General features: G+C 42.9%; 1 protein-coding gene across 1 annotated transcript; it reads right to left on the bottom strand.

Annotated features, from left to right (window-relative positions):
• Window positions 1–498: 498 nt before the first annotated feature.
• Window positions 499–14,769, bottom strand: LYVE1 (lymphatic vessel endothelial hyaluronan receptor 1). Its single transcript, XM_052652970.1, has 6 exons — window positions 14,533–14,769; window positions 10,735–10,906; window positions 10,489–10,628; window positions 3,672–3,977; window positions 2,462–2,540; window positions 499–1,920 (listed from the first exon to the last, which is right to left on the bottom strand). Exons 1-6 carry the CDS (start codon window positions 14,615–14,617, stop codon window positions 1,734–1,736), a joined length of 969 nt encoding a protein of 322 aa, XP_052508930.1. The 5' UTR covers window positions 14,618–14,769; the 3' UTR covers window positions 499–1,733.
• Between the last annotated feature and the right edge of the window lie 8,404 nt (window positions 14,770–23,173).

Below are 23,173 nucleotides of genomic sequence, written 5' to 3'. Positions count from 1 at the left end.
CAGAAGTATAAGCATGACATCTCTTGATGTTAAATTCTTGGCAATTAAACATAATTTTAAGAGAATACTCTGTGGGCCAACTGTAAAAGACTACGCCAACAGGTTATGGTCTCTGAGCTGAAAGGATCATGGAATTGTGGGGTTACTGATGAGGGGAAGAAGACATTAGCAGTCTAAGAGAGAAAGACTGTAGAGAGAGAGAGAGAGAGAAATTTAGAGACACAGGACAAATGAGAGGTCCTGAATCCCCAGTGTCCTGTGACTCTGAAACATATTGGAATGTAGGACCTGAATACTAAGTAAAGGACTGATTTATGTGTGTATAATTGACCTACTTAAAATAAGCCCATCGGAAGCAAGTAAAGTCCCACATGGTGACGTAGGTTCTATTGGTTTTGTAGATATATTTCAACAACCAAAGTTGTTTACTTTTGCAAACAACAGGCTACTTCATTGCATGGAAGGTATAAGGCCTCAGTGTAAATAAGAGAGCAAAGAAACTTTATAAATGCTTTTATTTTTTTCAGCACAATTATTTCTGCACCTCCCAGGCTTCTTTTGCTAGAAGAAGGAGAGCTAGCGATACATTTGGTAGTGACATCTAAAAAGCATATAGAGGTAATGATGTATTTTTCAGGCATGTTAATAATAAATTAAGGCTTAATGGTTGCCATATTAATGAGAAGATAATGAGTAGGTTAGTATCCGAAAAAAATAATTGGGTTTTGGAAGTAGACAAGCTGGGATATTAACAGTGAAAAAATTATCTTCATATATTCTACTATACAAAAATTTTGGTGAATAATATTCAATTATGGAATGTAAGAACTTGCACAGCACCTGACATAGAGTAGGCATTCAGCAAATGTTTATTAAACTTTACTGCTTTTTAACACAGTAATTTTATTCACTAATAATTTCTGTAATTTGGATTAAAATAGAAATTTGTAAGAGTTTTTTTGGGGGGGGCAGGTTCTTAAAACAGTATATTCTTCTAGAGAAACTAGCAGCAGCTCAAGAGAGAAAAGCAAGTGTGTGTAGCTTCTGATAAGTGATTTCACTTCAAATTATTCAGAGATAAACATTTGCTCTGTCTGTATTTATAGTCCCTACTGACAAATGCTCCCAACATCCCCAGCATCGTTCTTTTTCTCTATTTATTTTCGCTTTACAGAGATTAGGTCTCACATCATGGGAATCTATGCCTTTTAGTTGCTAAACTTTTTCTTCCTTCTCTCACTCTTGCCTGGCTCAGAAGAACATGCCAAGTGGTAAAAGTGTTTCCTTTCCAGAGCTGAAGAAACAATCTGGGCTGTAGAGTCAAATCAATAGACAAAGCCTTGATGTCAGTGGTTTCTTGACTCTCAACTCACCTATTCTCAGGCAGCATAAAAGCCACTTGACAAAAATGTTCTGCTTAGCTGTTTAGGTCCTGGTGTTTTGCACAAGCTCCTTTCTCCCACTGGGATATTATTAGGACATAACCAGGCTAGAAAGGTTGTAGGAAGCTTTGGAGGTAGAAGGGTAGGATCCAGAAAGGACTGCAGTAAGAAAAAGGGAATTTCCTTTGGTGTACGCCAGAGTTGAAAGGTAGTCCTGAGTTGACTCTAGTCAGGAACCAAGGGTAAACTTGCTTGCTTGGTTCTCTGGTCCTTTTAGGCTCCCCATCTGGGACCAGGATGTGTATCAGGACGGAAATAAGCCTGAGGTGTGTCCTTTCATTTCTTGCTCATCTAAACTTCAGCTTCCAGGCATCGCACTGTGGTTTTGGGTGGACTCTTGGGCTCCTCTGGTTTTTTATTCATTTTCTTTGATTCCTCATTAGGGTTGCTATCATCGGCCTTCTCCTCTTTTACTACTTTAGTTTCTATCATTTCCTTCTGTTGGTTCTTATTTGTAAAGGGGAATGCCTTCACATACCTGTAGGCATAAACACAAAATTAAAACAAGAGACTTCTATATAACACATAGAACAACAGATAACACTTTGTAAAGACCTACACTGGCATAGCACACTGGGTTCCTTTATTTCAGAGAGATGCTAACACATGCATGCATGCTCAAATACCTTCACCTATCCTGACCTGAATGGATTCATTTAGATGGGATGGTAGGTTCACAGGCCAAACTTTAGCCTGGTCTCAAAACCCTCTCATCAAAAGCAAAGAATTGAAAATCAAATAAAGCATATCCATTTCCTCCTAGATGCCAGTCTTTTCATTTCTTGATATTCAAAGGGACAGCTGTTGAGCTATATCTTCAAGCTGGATAACATGCATGTGCTGAAATAGTAGGGAAGTTTGGGTGGTAGGGAGGATGAGTGAGGTGAGGGGGAACATGTTCAGTGTTTGAGGACTGCCATCTCCATTTGGGAAAGGGAAATGCTAATAGCGACCTTGGATAAACAAAAGATAAAGATGCGACAAAAATGATGAGACCGACCATGCGCCAACAACCCCACCTTTTGACGTAGCAGACTGCAAGGCCAGCTGCGGCAGCAAAGAAGAGGAGCGCGAGCACCAGCAGGGCTGTGGGAACACCTGGGGAGACAGAGACAGGGCTTGTCGGTCTTCACACCGACATTGCTGCGGGCTGGTCTTCTCATGACTCACCCTTCCACGTGATGGAGACCACAGACAGAGCAGGGGAAGAGCCTCCTCTGTGACCACACAGGGGCCACTTAGGGTGTTAGGCCCACATGCACTTCTTTCTTTCTTGCCTATGGAATCCTTGGTCTTGTCTCTCTCACACTCTCTACTCAGTTGCAATATGACAGAGTCCGATTCCTATCTGTGGCCTTGAAGATGATAAGTTTGGAGCAAATTAAGTGCAAGGCCCTTCCTTTTAAATAGGAAAACCAACTTACTGGTCATAGGCATTTAAGGTGTCTGGATATATTTTTAAAACTTCTGCATATGAATAGATAGTAATTTATTCTGAGAAGACTTTATATTTTAAAAGTGAAGCTATCTTATTTTATTTTTTTAAATGTAGATTTTTATTACATATCATTCTTGTACATGTATAAGAAGAAAAATAATTGGTTAAGGTCCCCCCAAAACGTCTTCATATTTGGAGTCCCTTTGTTTTTCTCAAAATCATTGATATCTCCATATCTCATACAATACAATTCCATGAAAACTTAGGGGATATGTATACTTCTTAGAAAAGTGTTTTGCTGTTGTCACTAGAATTTTATTCCAAGCTACTGAAAAGTAAATCTATTTTAGACTCGTGGTGGTGGTGGTTTCACTAAGTTGTGTTCAACTCTGCGACCCCATGGACTTTAGCCCCTCAGGCTCCGCTGTCCATGGAATTTTCCAGGCAAGAATACTGAAGTGGGTTACCATTTCTTTCACCATGGGATCTTCCTGACCCAGGAATCAAATTTGCATCTCCTGCAATGCAGGTAGATTCTCTATTGCTGAGTCACCAGGGGTTGCCTTTAGACTCATGATTTTTAGTTTAATCATTAACGTTCTCTAGAGACCTCAAGTTCTATGACTACATGAAATTTGAATTTGCACCAAGATTTTATTTGCATTAATATTTGTCAGGTCCTGAGTGCCTAATCTGGATACAGGCTAGTTTCTATGTATTGTCTGTTATATGTGTGTACACACACACACACACACACACACACACGCACAATACAGACAGAAAGTTTTTACCTCCAAACCCAACAGCTTCATTTTTGAAGGCTGGTCTATTTTGAATATCTGATTCTCTTTCTGTAGCTGTGGTGCTAGTTTCCATAAAAGCTTCTGTTATGCAAATTAATTTTCTTTTCCGGGGAGTAGAAGTGGAAGCCAGAGGGGGAGCCACAGTCGTTGTAACATAGTCAGGACCATCTGTAGACAATGCTGAGTGTGTACTGTCACTGACCGTCATTTTTGTTGTGTATGTTTCAGTTTCAGTGTTGAATAAGGGGTCATCGGTGGTGATAATTTCTGGAAAGCATGAGTTAATCCAAGTATCTGTCCAGGGAGGGAAAAGTAAAATAAGAAGTACGTATTGAAATACCTAAGTGGTCTGTCTGCATCTAGTCTTAACTTTCCTCCATTCTCTTCATACTGTAACAGGAATGGTCTTACACAAATGTGAATCTAATCATATCACTTTCTCTTTGGAATCCTTCCCTCACTATACTGCTCGGCCTATGAAGTCATTCATGACCAGAGCCTGCTGACATGGCCTGCCTCACTTGATCAATCTTTCTCTCATTCCCCTTGCCATAATGGAGTTCCTTCAGTTCTTTGATGTGCTTTCTCTCACAGTCAAGTCTGACCAGGATGCTTTCTTCACCTGTAAGAAGCCACTTTTTATTAAGCTTTTCTTGTCCTTCAGGTCTCAAACTTAGACAGACTTGAAGGCCAGTCTGGATCCCTTGACTTGCAGGCTTGTACCTCCTGGTATTTCCTCTGCCATGGTTCTCTCTACACTGCTCCCCACTGGACCCATGGTTCTCTCTCACTACACAGCTCCCCACTGGACCCATGGTTCTCTCTCACTACACAGTTCCCCACTGGACCCATGGTTCTCTCTCACTACACAGTTCCCCACTGGACCCGTGGTTCTCTCTCACTACACAGTTCCCCACTGGACCCATGGTTCTCTCTCACTACACTGCTCCCCACTGGACCCATGGTTCTCTCTCACTACACTGCTCCCCAGTGGACCCATGGTTCTCTCTCTCTACACCGCTCCCCACTGGACCCACGGTTCTCACTACACTGCTCCCCACTGGACCCATGGTTCTCTCTACACTGCTCCCCACTGGACCCGTGGTTCTCTCTCACTACACTGCTCCCCACTGGACCCCTGGTTCTCACTACACTGCTCCCACTGGACCCATGGTTCTCTCTCACTACACTGCTCCCCACTGGACCCCTGGTTCTCACTACACTGCTCCCACTGGACCCATGGTTCTCTCTACACTGCTCCCCACTGGACCCATGGTTCTCTCTACACTGCTCCCCACTGGACCCGTGGGTCTCTCTACACTGCTCCCACTGGACCATGAGCTCCTGGAACAGGCCTCCCGTCTGTCCTGGTCACTGTGGTCTGTGCACTCTGCCTGGCACGTAGCACATGCTCAACATCTGATGATTAAAGGAAGGAAGGAAATGTGAAATGAAGGAAGGAGTAGATGGGGAGGCCAGACATGCATGCCTGACACCACTTCAGGACAAAGATCCACTAAAACCAGATTGTTCCGTGGTCATTGAAAAAAAAATGTTTTTAAAGGAGGTAGGGGACAGAGGAGGGATGTTGGTTTTCTCTCCAATCTGTTGAATGTGGTAGAGAGGAAACTAGCATGTGACGAATATCTTACTCTTGAGTCAACCATGGTACTTCATTTACAATTTCATAAACCCCTCATTTGTACAGGAGAAACTGAAATTCAGAGAAACTGAACACCTTGTAAGTGTTAGAGCCATGCGATATATTCCAACATGCATTTGTATCTCTTTTAAATCCCTAGTTATTTGTGAGAGTGGGTAGCATAGGCTGGAATTTTAGCCATAAAGGAAAAGTTATTCTATTTTTTTTTAATTAAGTAAAAATTACCAGCCAAGTCTGTGGTGAGTGTGATAAAACATTTTGACCCCACATGCATTCAGTCAGTGTTTTATACTGTTCTTTTTACTTTGAAAAGACCTCTATTCAAATAGGCATCATCCTTGACCTCTGCCCTGGACTTGGGAAGGCAGCTCTGCTCACCACTATACCAGTAATGCTGCCCTGGACTTTAAGCTACATTTTCTATTCTTGAGCACATGCTAAGTTCTTCCTTCAAAAAATGAACATTTTTAAATATCAGGAGGAAAAGCATACTGAACACGATATACTGTGCTTGGAACTGAAAATACAGAATCAAATAGGGGGGGATTCCTGTTTCCTGGAGAAGCATTTTGATGAGAGTAGGGGGAGATAACTGGGGATTCACAGATGAGATGGTATGAACAGCATGTGGAGGGTTAATGTGCTCATTCAACAAATATTTAATAAGCTCCAACTCTGTACTAGGCACTAGGGACATAGTGCAAATAAGACAAAGTGCTTGTTCATAAGGGGCTTATATGTTACTGGAAAGAAGGATATAGATAATGAAAAAAAAACAAACACAAAATAAGCTAGAAATTTCTGAAGATGATAATTGAGAGGATAATTAAACAGGATCAAACTAGAAGAGGTAGGAATGGGAACAGATACTTTGGATAAGGTAATAAAAGTGAGTCTCCTTGGGGAGGTGATACTTAAGCTGGAACCTGAATATTAAAAGTAGTGTGCCATTGACGGTCTCAGGCAACAGCATTCCAAGTGAAGAGAACAGGAAGTTCAAGAGCCAGAAAGTGAATTATCTCGGCACGTTTGATGATAAGAAGGCCAGTATGGCTGGGATAGAGCTCCAGCTTCTCTAATATGGAAGAGGATATCCCAGTCAGTCAAAATGGCGTGACCCAAGATTCCAGAAATTTGAAAGTGTAGGCATGTCAGAAAATGACAGGGCACACAATGTGGCTGGCGTGCAGGGTGTGTCTATGTCGGGAGCATGAAAGACTGCAAGGAGGAGATGAGACTGGCAAGATAGGCGGGAGAGTATTAAGAGTTAAAACTGCCATGGTGAAGAATTTGGAATTTGTTCCGTAGGAGAAGAAATTTTCAACTGGAGTCGGCAAATTTTCCAACTGATAGATAGAAGTGCTCATATACACCCAGTTTTATGTGAAAAAAGTCTTCATAGTTCACATTAGATTCTCAGGGGAAAAGCCGACCCAAAGCTCTGGAGCAGAGGAGGATGTGTGTGGAGGATGAAACAGATGAGAGAGTAAACACGGTCATTGTTACTTAATTTTCAGGAGCCAACAAAGAGGTTATTGCAACTGCACAGAAATAGGAGAATCCAGAGTATCTGGAATTCTAGAACTTACGTCTTAGAGATCTTGGCGAGAGAGATGGTTCTCAACTCTGACTGCAGGTTAGAATCATCTGGGGAACTTTGAAGACATGTTCATCTGAAGGACCCACCCTGGGCCTGGAATGTTACTGTCATGTGGTAATCACCAGGAAAGGTGATGATGAAGTCACCCAAGGCCCAAGATTTAAATCCTAGCTCTGCAGAGCACACTTGAGTTACTTCTCCTGGAAAGTGGTAGTGGTACCCTTGTGTGATTCCACCGAGGAGTAGTGAGACAGTAAGTGTGTAGGGCCTAGCATCATCTATGACATGATCGGTAAGATCTATAAGAATTGGTTTCCTTTGACTCCCTGCTCATTAAGGTTAGGCAAAGGCTGCCATGTGAGGGAGCAGCAGCAATCCGGTTCCTTACCAGTTGAGGGCACAGTGTGTCTCACCCGGAAGTGATAGGACCTGGGTCTTCTTTCCCTCCAAACAGTAAATATAATTTCTCTAGAATATGCCAAATCCTTTGATAGATTATTAAACACAGTGTGGTTGGCGCACAAGAGGAAAGATTAGGAATCAGGGGTACAGAAAGTCTTCCTGAAGAAGGAAGTCTTTATTCAGACTTGAATAAAGAATACAAGCCAGTTAGGTGATGAGAGGATAAGCATTGTGGCAGAGGGAACAGCGTGAACCCATGGTGCGTGCCAGCATTGTGGCAGAGGTGAACCCATGGTGCGTGCCAAGCATTAAAAGCACTTTGGTCCGATTCCCAAAGCTCACAAAGACAGCAGTAAGAAGATAGCGTCCAGAGTCAGGTTTCAGGTTACTCTGATCCTCAGAGCCTGTAAGATAGCAATAAAAAAGGAAGCTACAAAAACAAGGAAGCATAAGATAAATCCAGGTCAGTGGTAAGAGGAGGGCTAGGGTAACTCTGATCCTCACAAAGATGGCAAACAGAAGCAAGTGAACTTACTTCATTTTAAAAGGGTAGCAAATTTTCTCAAGTCACTTTTATATATAATTCTCTGACAGTACATTCTCAGAGAGATACCTTCTGAGGACTAAAAATGCAAATGAACTGCAAATTCCATTCAGTAGGTTTATTATCTTAATAATGTCATTTTTATAATTTTGAAAATATTATAGGATAAGAAAATATATTAAGATTATTTATTGAAAACAATAATTTTCCATGTAAGAGAAAAAAGATGCCAGTGTGTATACATATGCACATATATATTCCTAGTTGCCCACTAAAAAGGGCTGAGAAGCAATGAAAATGAGAGTATTAATTAGAACAAATTGCATGCAGATTTTGGTTTCTAATTAACCTTCCCCATTAAAAAGGTCTCTTGGAGAAATAGCTATAAATGGCTGATTCCATGTCTAGGATAAAGGAAGTACAAAGTGAGCCTGTGACATGTTGTTATGACAGAAAGCAATGACTTGCTCAAATACTAATGGGATGAAGGACACAAAAGTCAACTAGCAAGGGTTTACACTTGCCAAATGTGGAACTATTTGAGCATCAAAAAGAATAAAGTAATAATAATTGTAAAATTGATGACAACATATTTAACACAGAGACTAAGTAAAATGCTATGCATCCATGTGATTACAGTATTAGTACCATACGAATTCTAGTATTAGGGGAGGGAGAAGATGTGTGTGTGTGTGAAAGAGAAAGATTCTTCTTTATCAAAGAATGCCAGCTAATAGATGTAGAAGAAAGAATGTATTTAGAAAATTCACATTTTGTAGCCCTGCATATAACTGATTCCAGCAAGGATCATCAAGGTCTGCTTGAACTATTAGGTAAAATTTGATTAGGGGTATGCATGGTGCCAAAATATCACACTAGAGGTTCCCTCCTCATTGCCAAAGGGAAAACAAATCTGAGTTCATTAGGGAGGTCCAGCACTCACCATCTTATTCAGATGATCAAAGTCAGCATGTTAATAGTGCGATATACTGACATTCAGTGCCTTTTGTTAGGATATGATCTAAAGTACACAATATCTAACCTATCAAGTATTTTTGCCCAAACTAGTCACTGTGTGTCTAATCAAGCCTCTATACTTAACTCTAAGAATATAGAAAGCATAGAGAATGGAAGCATAAGTTAAATGAAACCATGAGGAAACACGCAAACCTGAGTCATCTCCCTGGACTTCTTTTCGTTTAGTCCAGAGGACTGGGTGTTTGTTTATCACACTGACAGCTGGCAGGAAGGGCGGGCATTTGAAAGGCCAGGCCCTCTGACAGACGTGCACTGGCTGCCATATAAGCAGGCAAACAAACCACCAATTCCCCAGCCAAAAGTGATAGGTGGATGAGGTGGGGAGAGGAGGATCGTGAAAAAAGTGGTAAGAAGCTTATGCTCTAGTCTTTACATAGCTGGAAGCTCACTGTAAGACTTTGAACAAGACAAACCTCCATTCTGAGCTGTAGTCATTTCATCTGTGAAGTAAGGGAAGTGCAAAATCTCAAGACTTTTTGAGGCCAAGGCCCCATAGTTCGTAGAATCGCTTGGATCTAATTGCTGCCTTTGGGCAATAGAACATTGCTGGTGCAATTTTACCTTTTAGAGAATGACCACTGAGCCACTGACCTTTAGAAGGTCAGATTTATGAGTATGTGTGAAAAGTAATAAACGAGACAGAGGTTCTTATGATAAGTGGAGAACAAGTGTTTAGTCAAAAGCTTTCTCAGAAGTTACTTAGGTAAAGCACTTGGGCTAAGGCAGCCAAGGTTTTCCAACAAGGTTAAAGGGATGACCGTGAGCAAATCAGTTCTGTTTTCTAGTTTCAATTCCTTCCTTCATAAAATGAAAATCGGGTCTTGTTCTTAAAAACATCTAATGTAGCATTTGAACTTCCACTCCTGTAAAGGAATGTGGGATAAACGAAGGAGATCTGTGTGTGAGTCTTCATAGTAAGGAAATCTTAGATCATGTACTTACGTCCTCTAACCTAAGCTTTTTCATTTGCAAAATAGGGATGATAAAGCATACCTCCTATGGACATTGTCAAGGTTTAGTGAGATAAATTAGTATATCGCTTTGTCCATTGGGTGTTTCCTTCCCTTCTTCCTGTTTATCTTGTGGGATGAGAGGAGGGGATGGAGCCTCTAGGGGTACCCTCTCCCTATATTGCCAATCTGTCATGTTTCCCCTAAATTTTTCCTCTGAGGGGGACACTGCCACCTCTAGCCTTGTCAAAGAGGCAGTCTTGGGAGGATTCAATGGACATCACTGAGACTGCTTCTGCAGCTGCTCAGGCTTACTCTTCTCAGACTGGTCATGGTGGTGGTGGTTTAGTTGCTATCATGTCCAACTCGTGTGACTCCATGGACCGAAGCCTGCCAGGCTCCTCTGTCCATGGGATTTCCCAGGAAAAAATACTGGAGTGAGTTGCTGTTTCCTTTGCCAGGGGATCTTCCCAACCTTGGGATCAAACCCACGTCTCCTGCTTTGCAGGCAGATTCTTTACCTCTGAGCCACCAGAGAAGTCCTGGTTACAGAGCTACTGAAATCCAGACGAAACACACCACGTGGAGAGACCGCACGTCTAACTCACCAGATGAGTTGTGACAATAGGCCCTGTGCCTACTGCCGAGTGAACTTCTCCAAATCACGACGCCTACCCCACTCTTCCCACACTTGGGGTTGGAGATAATTCGAGGGATGACCACGAACTGATTTTTAACCCATCCATAGCTGTAACAGAATATGCAAGAATTGAATGGATACATAGATCTCTTGTTGCTGAACAGGAACACAGAGCCAGCAAAGCTCCCACAGTGATTGTGAGTGTGTTTCTCACCTGCAAGTCTCAAAGCCAAATTTCCGCGCTTCTTCAACCTGGTCTTGGTTGGCCAAAGTGAGTCCCACAAGCCTACAGGCCTCCTGGGCTTCTGTGAAATTCAGAAGCGGCTGTGTCTTTTTGGTCACTAGGGTGACCCCCATGATTCTGCATGGTCCTGAGACGGAAAGTTCTGCAAAGGAATCACAAAGCCCCTCAGTGTGCTGTGTCTTTGTCTCAGCCCTCGGGCTCTCCTTCTGAGTAGAGCCTCACTGTCAACACAGCAGCTGGGACTGGAGTTCAGAAATAACAGGACACAGATAAGGCAGGTAGGTGCTAGCCTGGATCCATGCTGTACCTCTCACCGGGTCCAAGTCCATCCCCCCTCACTGAGTTCAGGTGCCTTGTTCATTACATGGAGACTTTGGCTCCTAGTTCCTGGGCAAAGGCAAGTCTTGGGGATGCAGCTGCTGCAAACCTTTTTGGAGTCTATAAAATGAGGGGTCTGAGACTCTGAGAAAGATGAAATCCAGGGCTCTGCGTAAACACAATAGCAGTACTCCCAATTAGTGTGGGTTGGAGACAGCACTGTTTCTGAGATGGGCTGAAAAATGTTGTACTTGTTATAATAGAATGTTAACTTTCTCAGTCCCAGGTCGTCTCTGACCATTGGGGGGCAGGCTTACGCAGAAGTTCCTGGAGGAGTCAGCTCGTAAAGCTTGCATGGCAGAGAAACTAAATAAAGGAAATGGAGTTTTAGAGTCAGACCTGGATTCGAATTTAGCATAGATTGCTTGTCAGCTCTGTGAATTCAGGCTGGTTACTTATGTGTTTGAGCCTCAGTTTCCATATTTAGAAAACGGAAAGAACAACAGTATCTACTGTATAAGGCGGTGGTGGTTTAGTCACTAAGTTCTGTCCGACTCTTGTGACTCCGTTGACTGTAGCCCACTAGGCTCCTCTGTCCATGAGATTCTCCAGGCAAGAATGCTGGAGTGAGTGGGTTGCCATTTCTTTCTCCAGGGGATCTTCCCAACCCAGGAATCAAACCTGGGTCTCCTGGATTACAGGCAGATTCTTTACCAACTGAGCTACAAGAGAAGCCCACAGCATAAGGTGGTGAAAGTTAAATGAGTTAACTCAAATAAAAGTGCTTAGCACAGTGCCTGTCACATAGTAGGTGCTCAATAAATAATAACATAGTTTCATTATATCATCTTCAAAGCACTCTAGTTTTAGTTTGCTAATGATTGATCTCCCTAGGGAAGCTGAGGCAGTCGAACAGTTAAGATGTGAATAATATCTTACTCAAAATCTAATGAATCTGAGAGTTCTGTTGATCCCTTTTCTCTGGATTCTGGGATTTATAGACCTGTATGAAGTTTCAAAGTTGCATTGCATTCAGGTACTTTATTCCTACTGGGCTTCACCCTCGAAAGTTCATGAAAGGGCATTTCCTGAGTAATTACTTAAACACAGATCTGTGCGTTGGATGCCTAGTCAAATGTTTGACCACTGTCTAAGTTGGTGTTTAAAGGAAGTTTCTTCTTGCAAACATGCAAAGAGCATTTCTAAGTACTCCAGGCGACCTTGCTGTGGAGCAGGGGACTGGGGGAAAGGAAATTAATATGATGTATGGCATTTGTGGATAACCTTATTTGCTTCCAGACTCTGCTCTTGCGGAAAGAGAGACTAGAGAGCCAACACCCATTATGAGTGTTTGTGACAGAACAGCTTCTTATGACTGTGTTCACTAATGCTAATACCTACACCAACATTGATATTAATACTAATGCCAATGTTAATTCCAACTTCTATCATCTGTATATGACACTCTGTGCCAAACCCTGACTCTTCTGACAGAAAATTGAATTTCAGGGAGATAAGCACCTTTCTCAATCCAAGGATATAGAGCATTTAGGTGGAAGTTTGGCGGCACAAATCCAACCATGATTGATACGAAAATCTCAGTTCTTAACTAGGACACTGTTCTGCTTCTCGCTGTGCAATGGGGAGAAGATACACACACACAGAGCTAGAGCTGAACTCTTGCAACACACCACTTGTCCTGGAATTTGGCTCATTTTAACTCATAAGCTTGCTTATAGCAGCGTCTTCGGGAATACTTATAGAGAAGGTACTAATTACACTGTAAAGTGGTCTTGATGCTCTCTCATCACACATCATTTTTACTCTAAATATTATTGTTATGAGTAATGACAGTAGACCTAGCTTTGACCATTTCTTCTCTTGCTAATTGGCTGTGTAACCTTGTGGAAGTGTTCTCAGCTGTAAAAGGGGGGTGGTTATATCTTTACAGAATATTTGTCAGAATTTTTAAATATATAACTTGTACCTAGTGGAGGCTGGGTGCATAAGTGGGCAGTTGACAAATATTCGTAGATTTTATGCTTTCCTATGTAAGGACAAAAACAGGGAGCTGGAAACTAAGGGATCCTCCAGTAACCCCTTCCTTAAGTTTTCTTAGAAAATTGCAAGTGTCATAGAAAGAGTATATACCTAGGAATCAGACAGAGCTGAATTCAGACCCGAGCTTTATTATTTACTGATTTTACGACATTAGGCAAGTTGCTTGGCCTCACTGAGCCAGTTCCTTCATCTATAAAACGTACTCTTAAGAAATATATATGCATACATTTCTTTTATATATATTTTACATACTGTATACGCAATATACAAAAATAGGCCCTCAAAAATACTAGTACCCAATCCTATCCACTTACCTTCATCAAGCACCTCCTCTCTAATCATGGCTCTGGATAACTTTCAGTTGTTTACAAAATTTTAATTTCCTTAGGAAAATTTTGCCATTATTGAGGATGGTCCGAAGAGTGTGATGAATCAGGGTCAAAGGACAATTTCCATAATAGTTTGAGTATTAATGGCAGTGTTTTGGGGAAAAGTGAAGAGTCTCCCCAGGGGGATGTCAAATAAGTTTGTTACTTTCTAACTTATTTGAAAGTAACATATTCTGGCATTTGAAAAAAAAATCAATCCTATAACTCTAACCTTTATGAAATGGAATGCAACAATATCTAAATCAAGTCTGGAGGTCTGTTCCCAACATATTTTATACTTCAGAACATCTCCCAACAGAGGAACACATAATTTTCCTGTTAAAGTGCTCATATTTTCATTTGCCCAGAGCTGTAATGAGTGATTTGTGGTCAAATTTTTATTTTTATTTTTTTGCCTACAGTGCAGAGTGAAGTTACCAGTTAGGCATCTCAAAAGCCCAGAAATCATTTAAGTCATTCCTTTGGTAGGGGGCTGATAGCTAATTTTCAAACCTGTATTTTTTTTCAGTTTTTGTTGTTGTTGTTGTTAATTTGGTGTTTATTGCATATTAAAAATGTATGCATCCCATGATAGTGTAGTAAAACTAAAATTAAAACAATCACACTGACACTTCCAAAGACATAAAACAGGCCAATATTCTGTGAAAGTTAACCATTTCCCAGGCTTCATGATTGCTTAAAGTTTTTCACAATCATTCTTTGCTCCTTCAATGAAGCACTAAAATCAAGTGATCTCTCTTCATTGTGTCAAAATATTTTCATTAAAAATATCCCATAGCCAAAAATAAAAGTCAAGATAACATAAAGGCAAGTGAGAATCATTTTGGTGAAGCTGACAATATGGTGAAAACATTTCTGCCAGGACAATCATACCAATGAGATCTTCTATTGACACTGAGGGCCACCCCCACCCCAGAAATTCAACAAAGAAGTTAGTAGACTTTGGACAATATGCAGCATCTTGCTTTGCCTCAGGCTGGTCATCTAGTAAGAAACCTACCTTCTGAGCGGAGAGAGCCTTGGACCAGGAGCCTTGTGGTCCAGATGGAGGCAAGAAGCAACCCCAGACTGAAGAACTTGGCCATTGTGCCAGCACCTTCAGAGCCAGAGAAGTAGGTCAGATGAGCACTGGTAGTATCAAAGGCAGACAATAATCACCAGTGGATGGAGACTTCTGGAAATATGTGGGGCCCCCACTGCTCTGCTTCATAACCGAGACATCCGGATTTCCCTGCTTTCAAGCTTCTGACTTGTCAAGGTCACTAGGGGGAAATGAGTGACGTCCTTGAAAGCCCAGGCTGTACTTTGTGGAAGGCTTTCTGGAAAATTTAGCTAATGCTGACTCAGAAAACACACAAATGAGGAAGGCAGTTAGTACAGGGTGAACTGCTGGAGGTTTCCCCAATTCTCATATCCCCTGCCACCACCCATGTCCCCCACCAGCTCAGTTCCTACCTGGTTCATTGTTACTGTCTGTGTAGCTGCTCATTTATATCCTTGTAGGAATGAATGTCTCTGTCTCTAAAGGGGACAGAACATGGATTATGCTTCTTTTCCTCCTACGATCAGTGGGGTTTTTATTTTATTTTTTTTAATCCCCCAACTGCATATCCTTGTGATCTGTAGGGAAATGAGGCTAAGACTCATGAAAACAAATGATTATTTAAATACTGAGGACAGAATCCTCATGCACCCTTTCAAGATTTCTTTATTATTTGAAATGTCTACCCCACCATAGGTGATTCCTGCTTCAAAGAAATCAGACACATTGAAGACAAATACAAAACATGACTAGGGTGGCAATTTATAAAATGAGTAATACTTTACAATAGTAATCACCACAGAGGTCCTTTATATAACTTTCTCTTTAATAACTTCTCGTATTCTGGTAGGTGAAAATTCAACTCAGACTTCCCCTTCTTCGTTTGATGAGTGTGAGGCTTTTCTGCACGTGTACGAGCAGTCTGAATGCTCTCTTTTCCCAGCTAGAGTTTCAGTGGTTTGTCTTCCATGGTAATTATGGGATTCTGGCTTGAGAGTAATGCCTTGAGCAAAAGGTTATTAGTTTTCTCCAAAAGGAGTGTCATTTTCAGGAACAGTGTATAGGAACGTCCCTGGTGGTTCCAGTGTTTAAGGTACCACGCTTCCAATGCAGGGGATGAGGGTTGGATCTTTGGTTGGGGAACTAAGACCCCATGTGACTCGAGTGTGGCAGAAAAAAAGAGGAGTAGTATATGGGTAACTGCTGAAGCCTGGCTTGGAGAATTTTGAGCATTACTTTACTAGCGTGTGAGATGAGTACAATTGTGTGGTAGTTTGAGCATTCTTTGGCATTGCCTTTCTTTGGGATTGGAATGAAAACTGACCTTTTCCAGTCCTGTGGCCACTGCTGAGTCTTCCAAATTTGCTGGCATATTGAGTGCAGCACTTTCACAACATCATCTTCCAGGATTTGAAATAGCTCAACTGGAATTCCATCACCTCCACTAGGTTTGTTTGTAGTGATGCTTTCTAAGGCCCACTTGTCTTCCAATTCCAGGATGTCTGGCTCTAGATTAGTGATCACACCATCATGATTATCTGGGTCGTGAAGCTCTTTCTTGTACAGTTCTTCTCTGTATTCTTGCCACCTCTTCTTAATATCTTCTGCTTCTGTTAGGTCCATACCATTTCTGTCCTTTATCGAGCCCATCTTTGCATGAAATGTTCCCTTGGTATCTCTAGTTTTCTTTAAGAGATCTCTAGTCTTTCCCATTCTGTTGTTTTCCTCTATTTCTTTGCACTGATCACTGAGGAAGACTTTCTTATCTCTCCTTGCTGTTCTTTGGAACTCTGCATTCAGATGCTTAGAACTGTGAACTTCCAGATGTTCAAGCTGGTTTTAGAAAAGGCAGAGGAACCAGAGATCAAATTGCCAACATCCCTTGGATCACCGAAAAAGCAAGAGAGTTCCAGAATAACATCTATTTCTGCTTTATTGACTATGCCAAAGACTTTGACTGTGTGGATCACAATAAACTGTGGAAAATTCTTCACGAGATGGGAATACCAGACCACCTGACCTGCCTCTTGAGAAACCTATATGCAGATCAGGAAGCAACAGTTAGAACTGGACATGGAACAACACACTGGTTCCAAATAGGAAAGGAGTACATCAAGGCTGTATATTGTCACCCTGCTTATTTAACTTATATGCAGAAAACATCATGAGAAATGCTGGACTGGAAGAAACACAAGCTGGAATCAAGATTGCCAGGAGGAATATGAAGAACCTCAGATATGCAGATGACACCACCTTTATGGCAGAAAGTGAAGAGGAACTAAAGAGCCTCTTGATGAAAGTGAAAGAGGAGAGTGAAAAAGTTGGCTTAAAGCTCAACATTCAGAAAACGAAGATCATGGCATCTGGTCCCATCACTTCATGGAAAATAGAAGGGTAAACAGTGGAAACAGTGTCAGACTTTATTTTGGGGGCTCCAAAATCACTGCAGATGGTGATTACAACCATGAAACTAAAAGACTCTTACTCCTTGGAATAAAAGTTATGACCAACCTAGATAGCATATTGAAAAGCAGAGATAGTACTTTGCCAACAAAAGTCCGTCTAGTCAAGGCTATGGTTTTTCCAGTGGTCATGTATGGATATGAGAGTTGGACTGTGAAGAAGGCTAAGCACCGAAGAATTGATGCTTTTGAACTGTGGTGTTGGAGAAGACTCTTGAGAGTCCCTTGGACTGCAAGGAGATCCAACCAGTCCATCCTAAAGGAGATCAGTCCTGGGTGTTCTTTGGAAGGACTGATGTTGAAGCTGAAACTCCAGTACTTTGGCCACCTCATGCGAAGAGCTGACTCGTTGGAAAAGACCCTGATGCCGGGAGGGATTGGGGGCAGGAGGAGAAGGGACAACGGAGGATGAGATGGCTGGATGGCATCACTGACTCGATGGACATGAGTTTGAGTGAACACTGGGAGTTGGTGATGGACAGGGAGGCCTGGCATGCTGTGATTCATGGGGTCACAAACAGTCGGACACGACTGAGTGACTGAACTGAACTGACATGGGTAACTAGTTCTTTCCTCTACAAATGGTATTGGTCATGAAGTTAGATATTGGTGTGGAAGAAACCAATATGAAAGGAGAATCTGCTCTGCACTGGCATAGAGCACTTCTACATAAATAGGGTTTGTTTGTGCTCACTCAGTCATGTTGGACTCTTTGCAGCCCCATGGACTGTAGCCTGCCAGGTTCTTCTGTGCATGGAATTTTCCAGGCAAGAATATTGGGGTGGGTTGCCATGCCTCCTCCAGGGCATCTTCCTGACCCAGGGATCCAAGCAGTATCTCTTGCGTCTCCTGCATTGGCTTGTGGATTCTTTACCACTAGCACCACCTGAGAAGCCCAGAGACCAGGGGACTTACCTTAATACACCTTAAATAGCTGTAGTTTAGACCTCATTACTCGGGTGAGCACAAGACCTACGCTACAGGGACCTCAGAAACAAAATGACTCTATCACCATGGAGCCAGGGAGACAGGAAAACAGGAATTGTGTCCTCTTCATCATTATCCTCAAAGCTAGCATCACACCTGAAAGAGAGTTAGCCTTCAAGCACCTGATAAAGTATTACAAAGAAGAAGAAGGAAGGAAGACAGGAAAGGAAAAGAGAATTAGGAAAGGATCTCCCTATTCAAGGTCAACTGCACTATGCAAAATAACAGGAGTGATGTCTCACATTCAAAAGTTCCAGGGAGTGAGGTGTAGGGGAGGTACTTTAGACGTTCTGTCAACCATAGTTCCCTACCTTCATTTAGATCCTGATTCTGCTTCCTAGGAGAAAGGCCCAAGTCCCATGTCCACTGTTCTCTGTAGCTCTTCATTGGATAGAATCTTCCTTGGCCACATTTGTAGTGGGAATTGCAAATTCCTCCAAGGCTTCTTGTGGGTAGCACAGCTTGTACAGTCTGCTTTCTGCTGATGTAAGCTTAGGATGCCAAAAGTTGTTTTCTAACTTAACAATTGAAGGACTTTTTAGTCGTGGCTTGTATCTCTTTGTAAATACTACTCCTTCCCAAACTTAGGATTCTGGTCTATTTGCTTCCATTTGATTTCATGTGCCAGTAATCATACCCCAAATCCTTTCCCAGTCACAATTCTCAAGATGTTTCCTTTTTTTTTTTATCTCAGCCCCATGCCCCTCTCTAATTTAGTGGTGGCTATTGAAGTTCATTTGAAACCACAGATGGAAGGACCATATTCTGACTCTGACCTTTACCATAGGGCTGGTCTGATCTGAATTCAACTAAAAAGTTCTACTTGTTCTTTTTCACTCAAAGCTCTTTTCAGTCTAATCGGGTTTTAGAAGCAGTCAGGGTTTCTAAGTCTTCAGTTTAGCAACTCTGTATCTTTTTCCCTTTCTGTTTCAATTTATCCACTTCTTACCCAAGTACTTCTTTTTCTTGCAATCTCTCTCAAAAGTTAGCCAAAAAGGGTTCACATACTTCAATACTCTGATTCTTTTCAGCCGCTTCTCCTAGAGCTATAGCTTGCCCATGGACTGTCTTTTAAGTTATCATGGGTAAGCCTTTACCTATTATTTTTGTTCTATTCACAGCACAGGTCACCATATTTCCAGTCCCTAATATCAGTGTTCTGGTTTCCTGCCACTTGACTGCTAAGTCAGTGTCTCCTATGTTGAAAATTTGTTCTTGAAGTTCCCTATTTCTGCTTCTGTATGTGTTAGTCAGGGTAGGCTAACTGCTATAATAAACATTCCTGAATTTCTGTGGCTTAATATGCTAAACTGTTATTTCTTGCTTATGTCAGCTGAATTCTGTGAGCGCCCATAAGACTCAGCTTCTACTTAGTGGGGCCAGCAACTTCTTGGACCTCAGGTTCTAAACTGAATGCCCTGAATCTGGCAGGCAGAAAGGGGACTGCAGGGAATGCAAGGCACTAGGCAGGAGAGTCTGTTTAGGAAACTGGATCTGGAAGGTTCACACTGGCCTGCCCCTCGCTGCAAGAAAAAACGAAAAAAGATTGTCTAACCGTAGAAATCAGATTGGTGAAAACGTAGCAGTCTCTATCACAGAAAAATGTATCAAAAAAAACGACACATAGACCAGGAAGATATGGGAAACTAGGGTCAGGAATGAGGATGAGAAGCAGAGGAATTGATTGAGCCCCTGGAAGGGATCTGGTGACCTAAGGACTGGGGACCTGGGAGGCACTGTCGCCCAAGGTAGATTCTAGTTCAGGGTTAGGCAAGGTTCTGACTCAGCTCCACAAAATGAGGAGGCATTTGGCTGCTGCCAAAGGTTTGGAAATGTGCTTTTATTTTCAAACTCAGGTACGTGACACTCTATAGTTCAATGCTAGCACATCTGTGTGAGGTTTAACAACATTAGGAACTGCCAGCCAGTGATACATAAACCCCGCGTCTCCCTGTCCTCTTACTCCGCCAGGCTGTACGCGGGAGTGACACAGAAAGTGAAGGTCCTTTAGGAGGGGACATCGCGGCACCAACAACGGAGTCCTAGGGCCAAGCAGAAATGTCAGACCCCAGAGGCATGGTGAAGGAAGGGAGCTTTTATTTCTGATCAATATCACTCACTGTTGGACCTACAGGGCCTGTTTCTCTCCATTTCACTGCTGCTTTGGCAACAGTTCCAATTGCATTAGGTCCATCTTCGCTTTTAAGAAATACCGAGGAGTCCTGCTTCAGGAATGCCCTTGGTAATGTGATTACTCATTTGCTCCTTCTGGTCACTTCTTGTCCTTGACCTCCCTTACTCATAAAGTCGTCTGGCTGAGGGCCTGATCTGGAAGCATTCTTGCAGGCCTTTCTATGAAGCAGCTGGGGGCTCAAGAGCTCACTGCAGCTCCTCTCCTGGCCTTTGTCTCAACTGGAAACAAAGGCGGGAACCCTGTGGCCAAGCGGGCAATGGGTCAGCTTGGCTCGGTCCTTCTTCAAGGCAGGCTGAGACTGGCCAGCCCAGAGTCCTGCGGCACAGCCATACTCTCCAGAGCTCTGTTTACACCCTGCCTTTGGCTCTGAGGGCCTAAAGCTCCTTCGTGTGTCTGCTCCCCCTTGAAGAGGTAGGGCAGACCATCCATCCATGAATCCAATGTCTGTCTGCCTTGATCTGCGCCTCTTTACCTTAATGGCACATCCTTGGTCAACCCTGGCTTGGACTTCTCTTGCAGTAGTTTTCTTGCCACTGAAAAGGGTGCCACCTTCCCCGCTCCAAAAAAAAAAAAAAAAAAAATCAAGCTGTTTTACCGGGGGTCCTGATCTAGGTTGGTCTTTCTGAAAGAAGTGATTGCTTCAAGCCCAACCCTTTAGTTTGGAAATGATGTTGTTAGGTCACAGAGTAGATTGAAAAAATAATAGAATAAGTTGAGGCTAATAAAGATGTGATTTCTCTCACTCACCATTTGAGATGGTGGTGGTGAGGATGCTGGTGCTGGGAAGTGTGCTAAACGTCAGCGGTTCCCAGACTGCTCTCCACCACCTTGCACACTCATTCTTCTGACCAACATTAAATGACACCCTCCCAAGCATCAGCCACCATGCTAGGCACTTACCCAGAGAATGGGTAAGACATGGTTCTTGTCTTTGAGGAAAAACGCTTGGAAAGACAGACACATAAATAAGTTATTAATATTATGATACACTGTAGTAGTAATGTTCATTAGTAGTAGTAATGAAAATGTTTTAAAAGTGCTGGAAAGTACAGAGAAGGGTATGACCTATTAATGTGGTCTGGTGTGGAGTTGGAGGGAGGCCACTAAAGCTGCATGGAGCGGGTGATTTTTGCACTTGGTCCTGAAGAGTGACTGGAAGGAAAGAGGATTGCAGCAGAAGAAAAATGAGTGTGAGAAAGCAGTCTGGTTTGGGAACCAGAAATGACTTGGAGTGGCTGAAGGGCTACCTGGGGGTGTGGGGCTGAAACAGAACATGTCTAGATAGAAGACCTTTGGAAAAGGCAATTTAGTGCAGGGTTAAGAGCATAGCCTCTGGGACCAGCCTGGCTGGGTTTAACTTCCAACCCCATGGGTATCCTTGGCAAGTTACTTGTGTTTTTGTGCTTCAGTTTCCTTAAGTGAAAATGGGCAGAGTCATAGCTTTTTTCTTTTTCTTGAGGACACAGTAAATGAATCCTTATATAATACCAGTGTTTGGCTCATAGTCAGTTCTACATAGGGTCAGCAACAAAAACAAATGGCAACAGCAAAACAAAAGCAAAGAAGCCACCATAAACGCCACACAGAAACCAGCACTCCCCAGATCTGATGTGGTACGAAGGCAGGCAGTGGCTATCCAGGGGGAGCAAGAAGTCAAGCTGCAGGTGGGATTTGCTGTTTTCTGCTGAATAATGGGAGAGCTCCAAGACCTTCACTTGCATTGGGAATCCCACTGAAACTGGAGCCTTGTGGAAGAGATGCACACTGGCACGTGGGCACAGCGAAGTTGAAGCACACCCTGTTTCCTCCTTTCCCAGAGAGAGCAAAGTAGGGGTAGACCATGCCGTAAGCATGCACGTGCGCTCAGCTGTGTCTGACTCTCTGTGACCCCATGGAGTATAGCCTGCAGGCTCCTCTGTCCATGGGATTTTCCAGGCAAGAATACTGGAGTGGGTTGCCATTTCCTCCTCCAGGGGGTCTTCCCAACCCAGGAATTGAACCTGTGTCTCCTGCATCGGCAGTTGGATTCTTTACCACTGAGTCACCTGGGAAGCCCCCACCATGCTGTATAGCAGCTTAGAATTAACACTGGAAATGGAGACCAGCAAGTTCACCACGCAAGTTATGAGTTTTCAGTGTTTCTCAAACATCATAAATCCATGTGGAGAGCTCACTGAACAGGTAAGTGCCTGGTGACTGCCCCACACGTGAAAATCTGTGGGTTGGCTTTATGCCCAACACACACCCAGAGCACACAGTTGGAGGACAGTTGACTTCATGCACGTGTGTGCTTTGTGTGTGTGTATCTCTGTGTGTGTATGTGTCTCTGTGTGTGCGTGTTGTATGTGTACAGAGGCATATGTGTTAATTTACATCTTCCCATTTCATTTCAAGCACTGAGCTAAAATCAGCCTAAATATTTTTCTGAGAAACCTTTCCATCTTCTGTAAAGAGCAACTGTGATTGCAATGAGGAGGCGGCGAGGCTGAAGGAGAGTCAGTAAGAATGAGATGTGAAATGGGAAGATACTCATGTTGCTATTCCAAATTCCAGGTCTGATCCTCAGGGCAGAGTTAGCCCTTAGGCACAGTCGTGCCTGATTTCTGATCAGTTGTAGAGAGGAAAACCAGGGAGAGTGGGCTTTTCATGTTTGCCTGTGAGGAAGGTATTTTGTTTCTCCCCAGCCATCTGAACTGGCGCGGCCGCATTCCCTTCTTCTCTTCAAGTCCCCTGGTGATGGCTACTTCTTTGTCCACTGATGCTTTCTGTTGATCCTCCAGGAACATCAGCTATTGTGTGTGAATAGCTCCCGCAGGGGTGCCGAGTGTGAAGGAACCCCTGCTTGCTCCCCTGATGGCAGCAGTGGCATGCCCATGCCCAGGCCTGACGCGTCTCGCTTGAGGAAAGGGCGACAGGCTGTGTGCTGGAGCAGGGCACGGCCTGAGTGTTGGGTTTT

This window comes from Budorcas taxicolor, chromosome 15 (assembly GCF_023091745.1).
Source record: "Budorcas taxicolor isolate Tak-1 chromosome 15, Takin1.1, whole genome shotgun sequence".
Classification (NCBI taxonomy): domain Eukaryota; kingdom Metazoa; phylum Chordata; class Mammalia; order Artiodactyla; family Bovidae; genus Budorcas; species Budorcas taxicolor.
The sequence above is the reverse complement of the archived record's forward strand: the minus strand, read 5'-3'. Positions and strand labels throughout refer to the sequence as shown.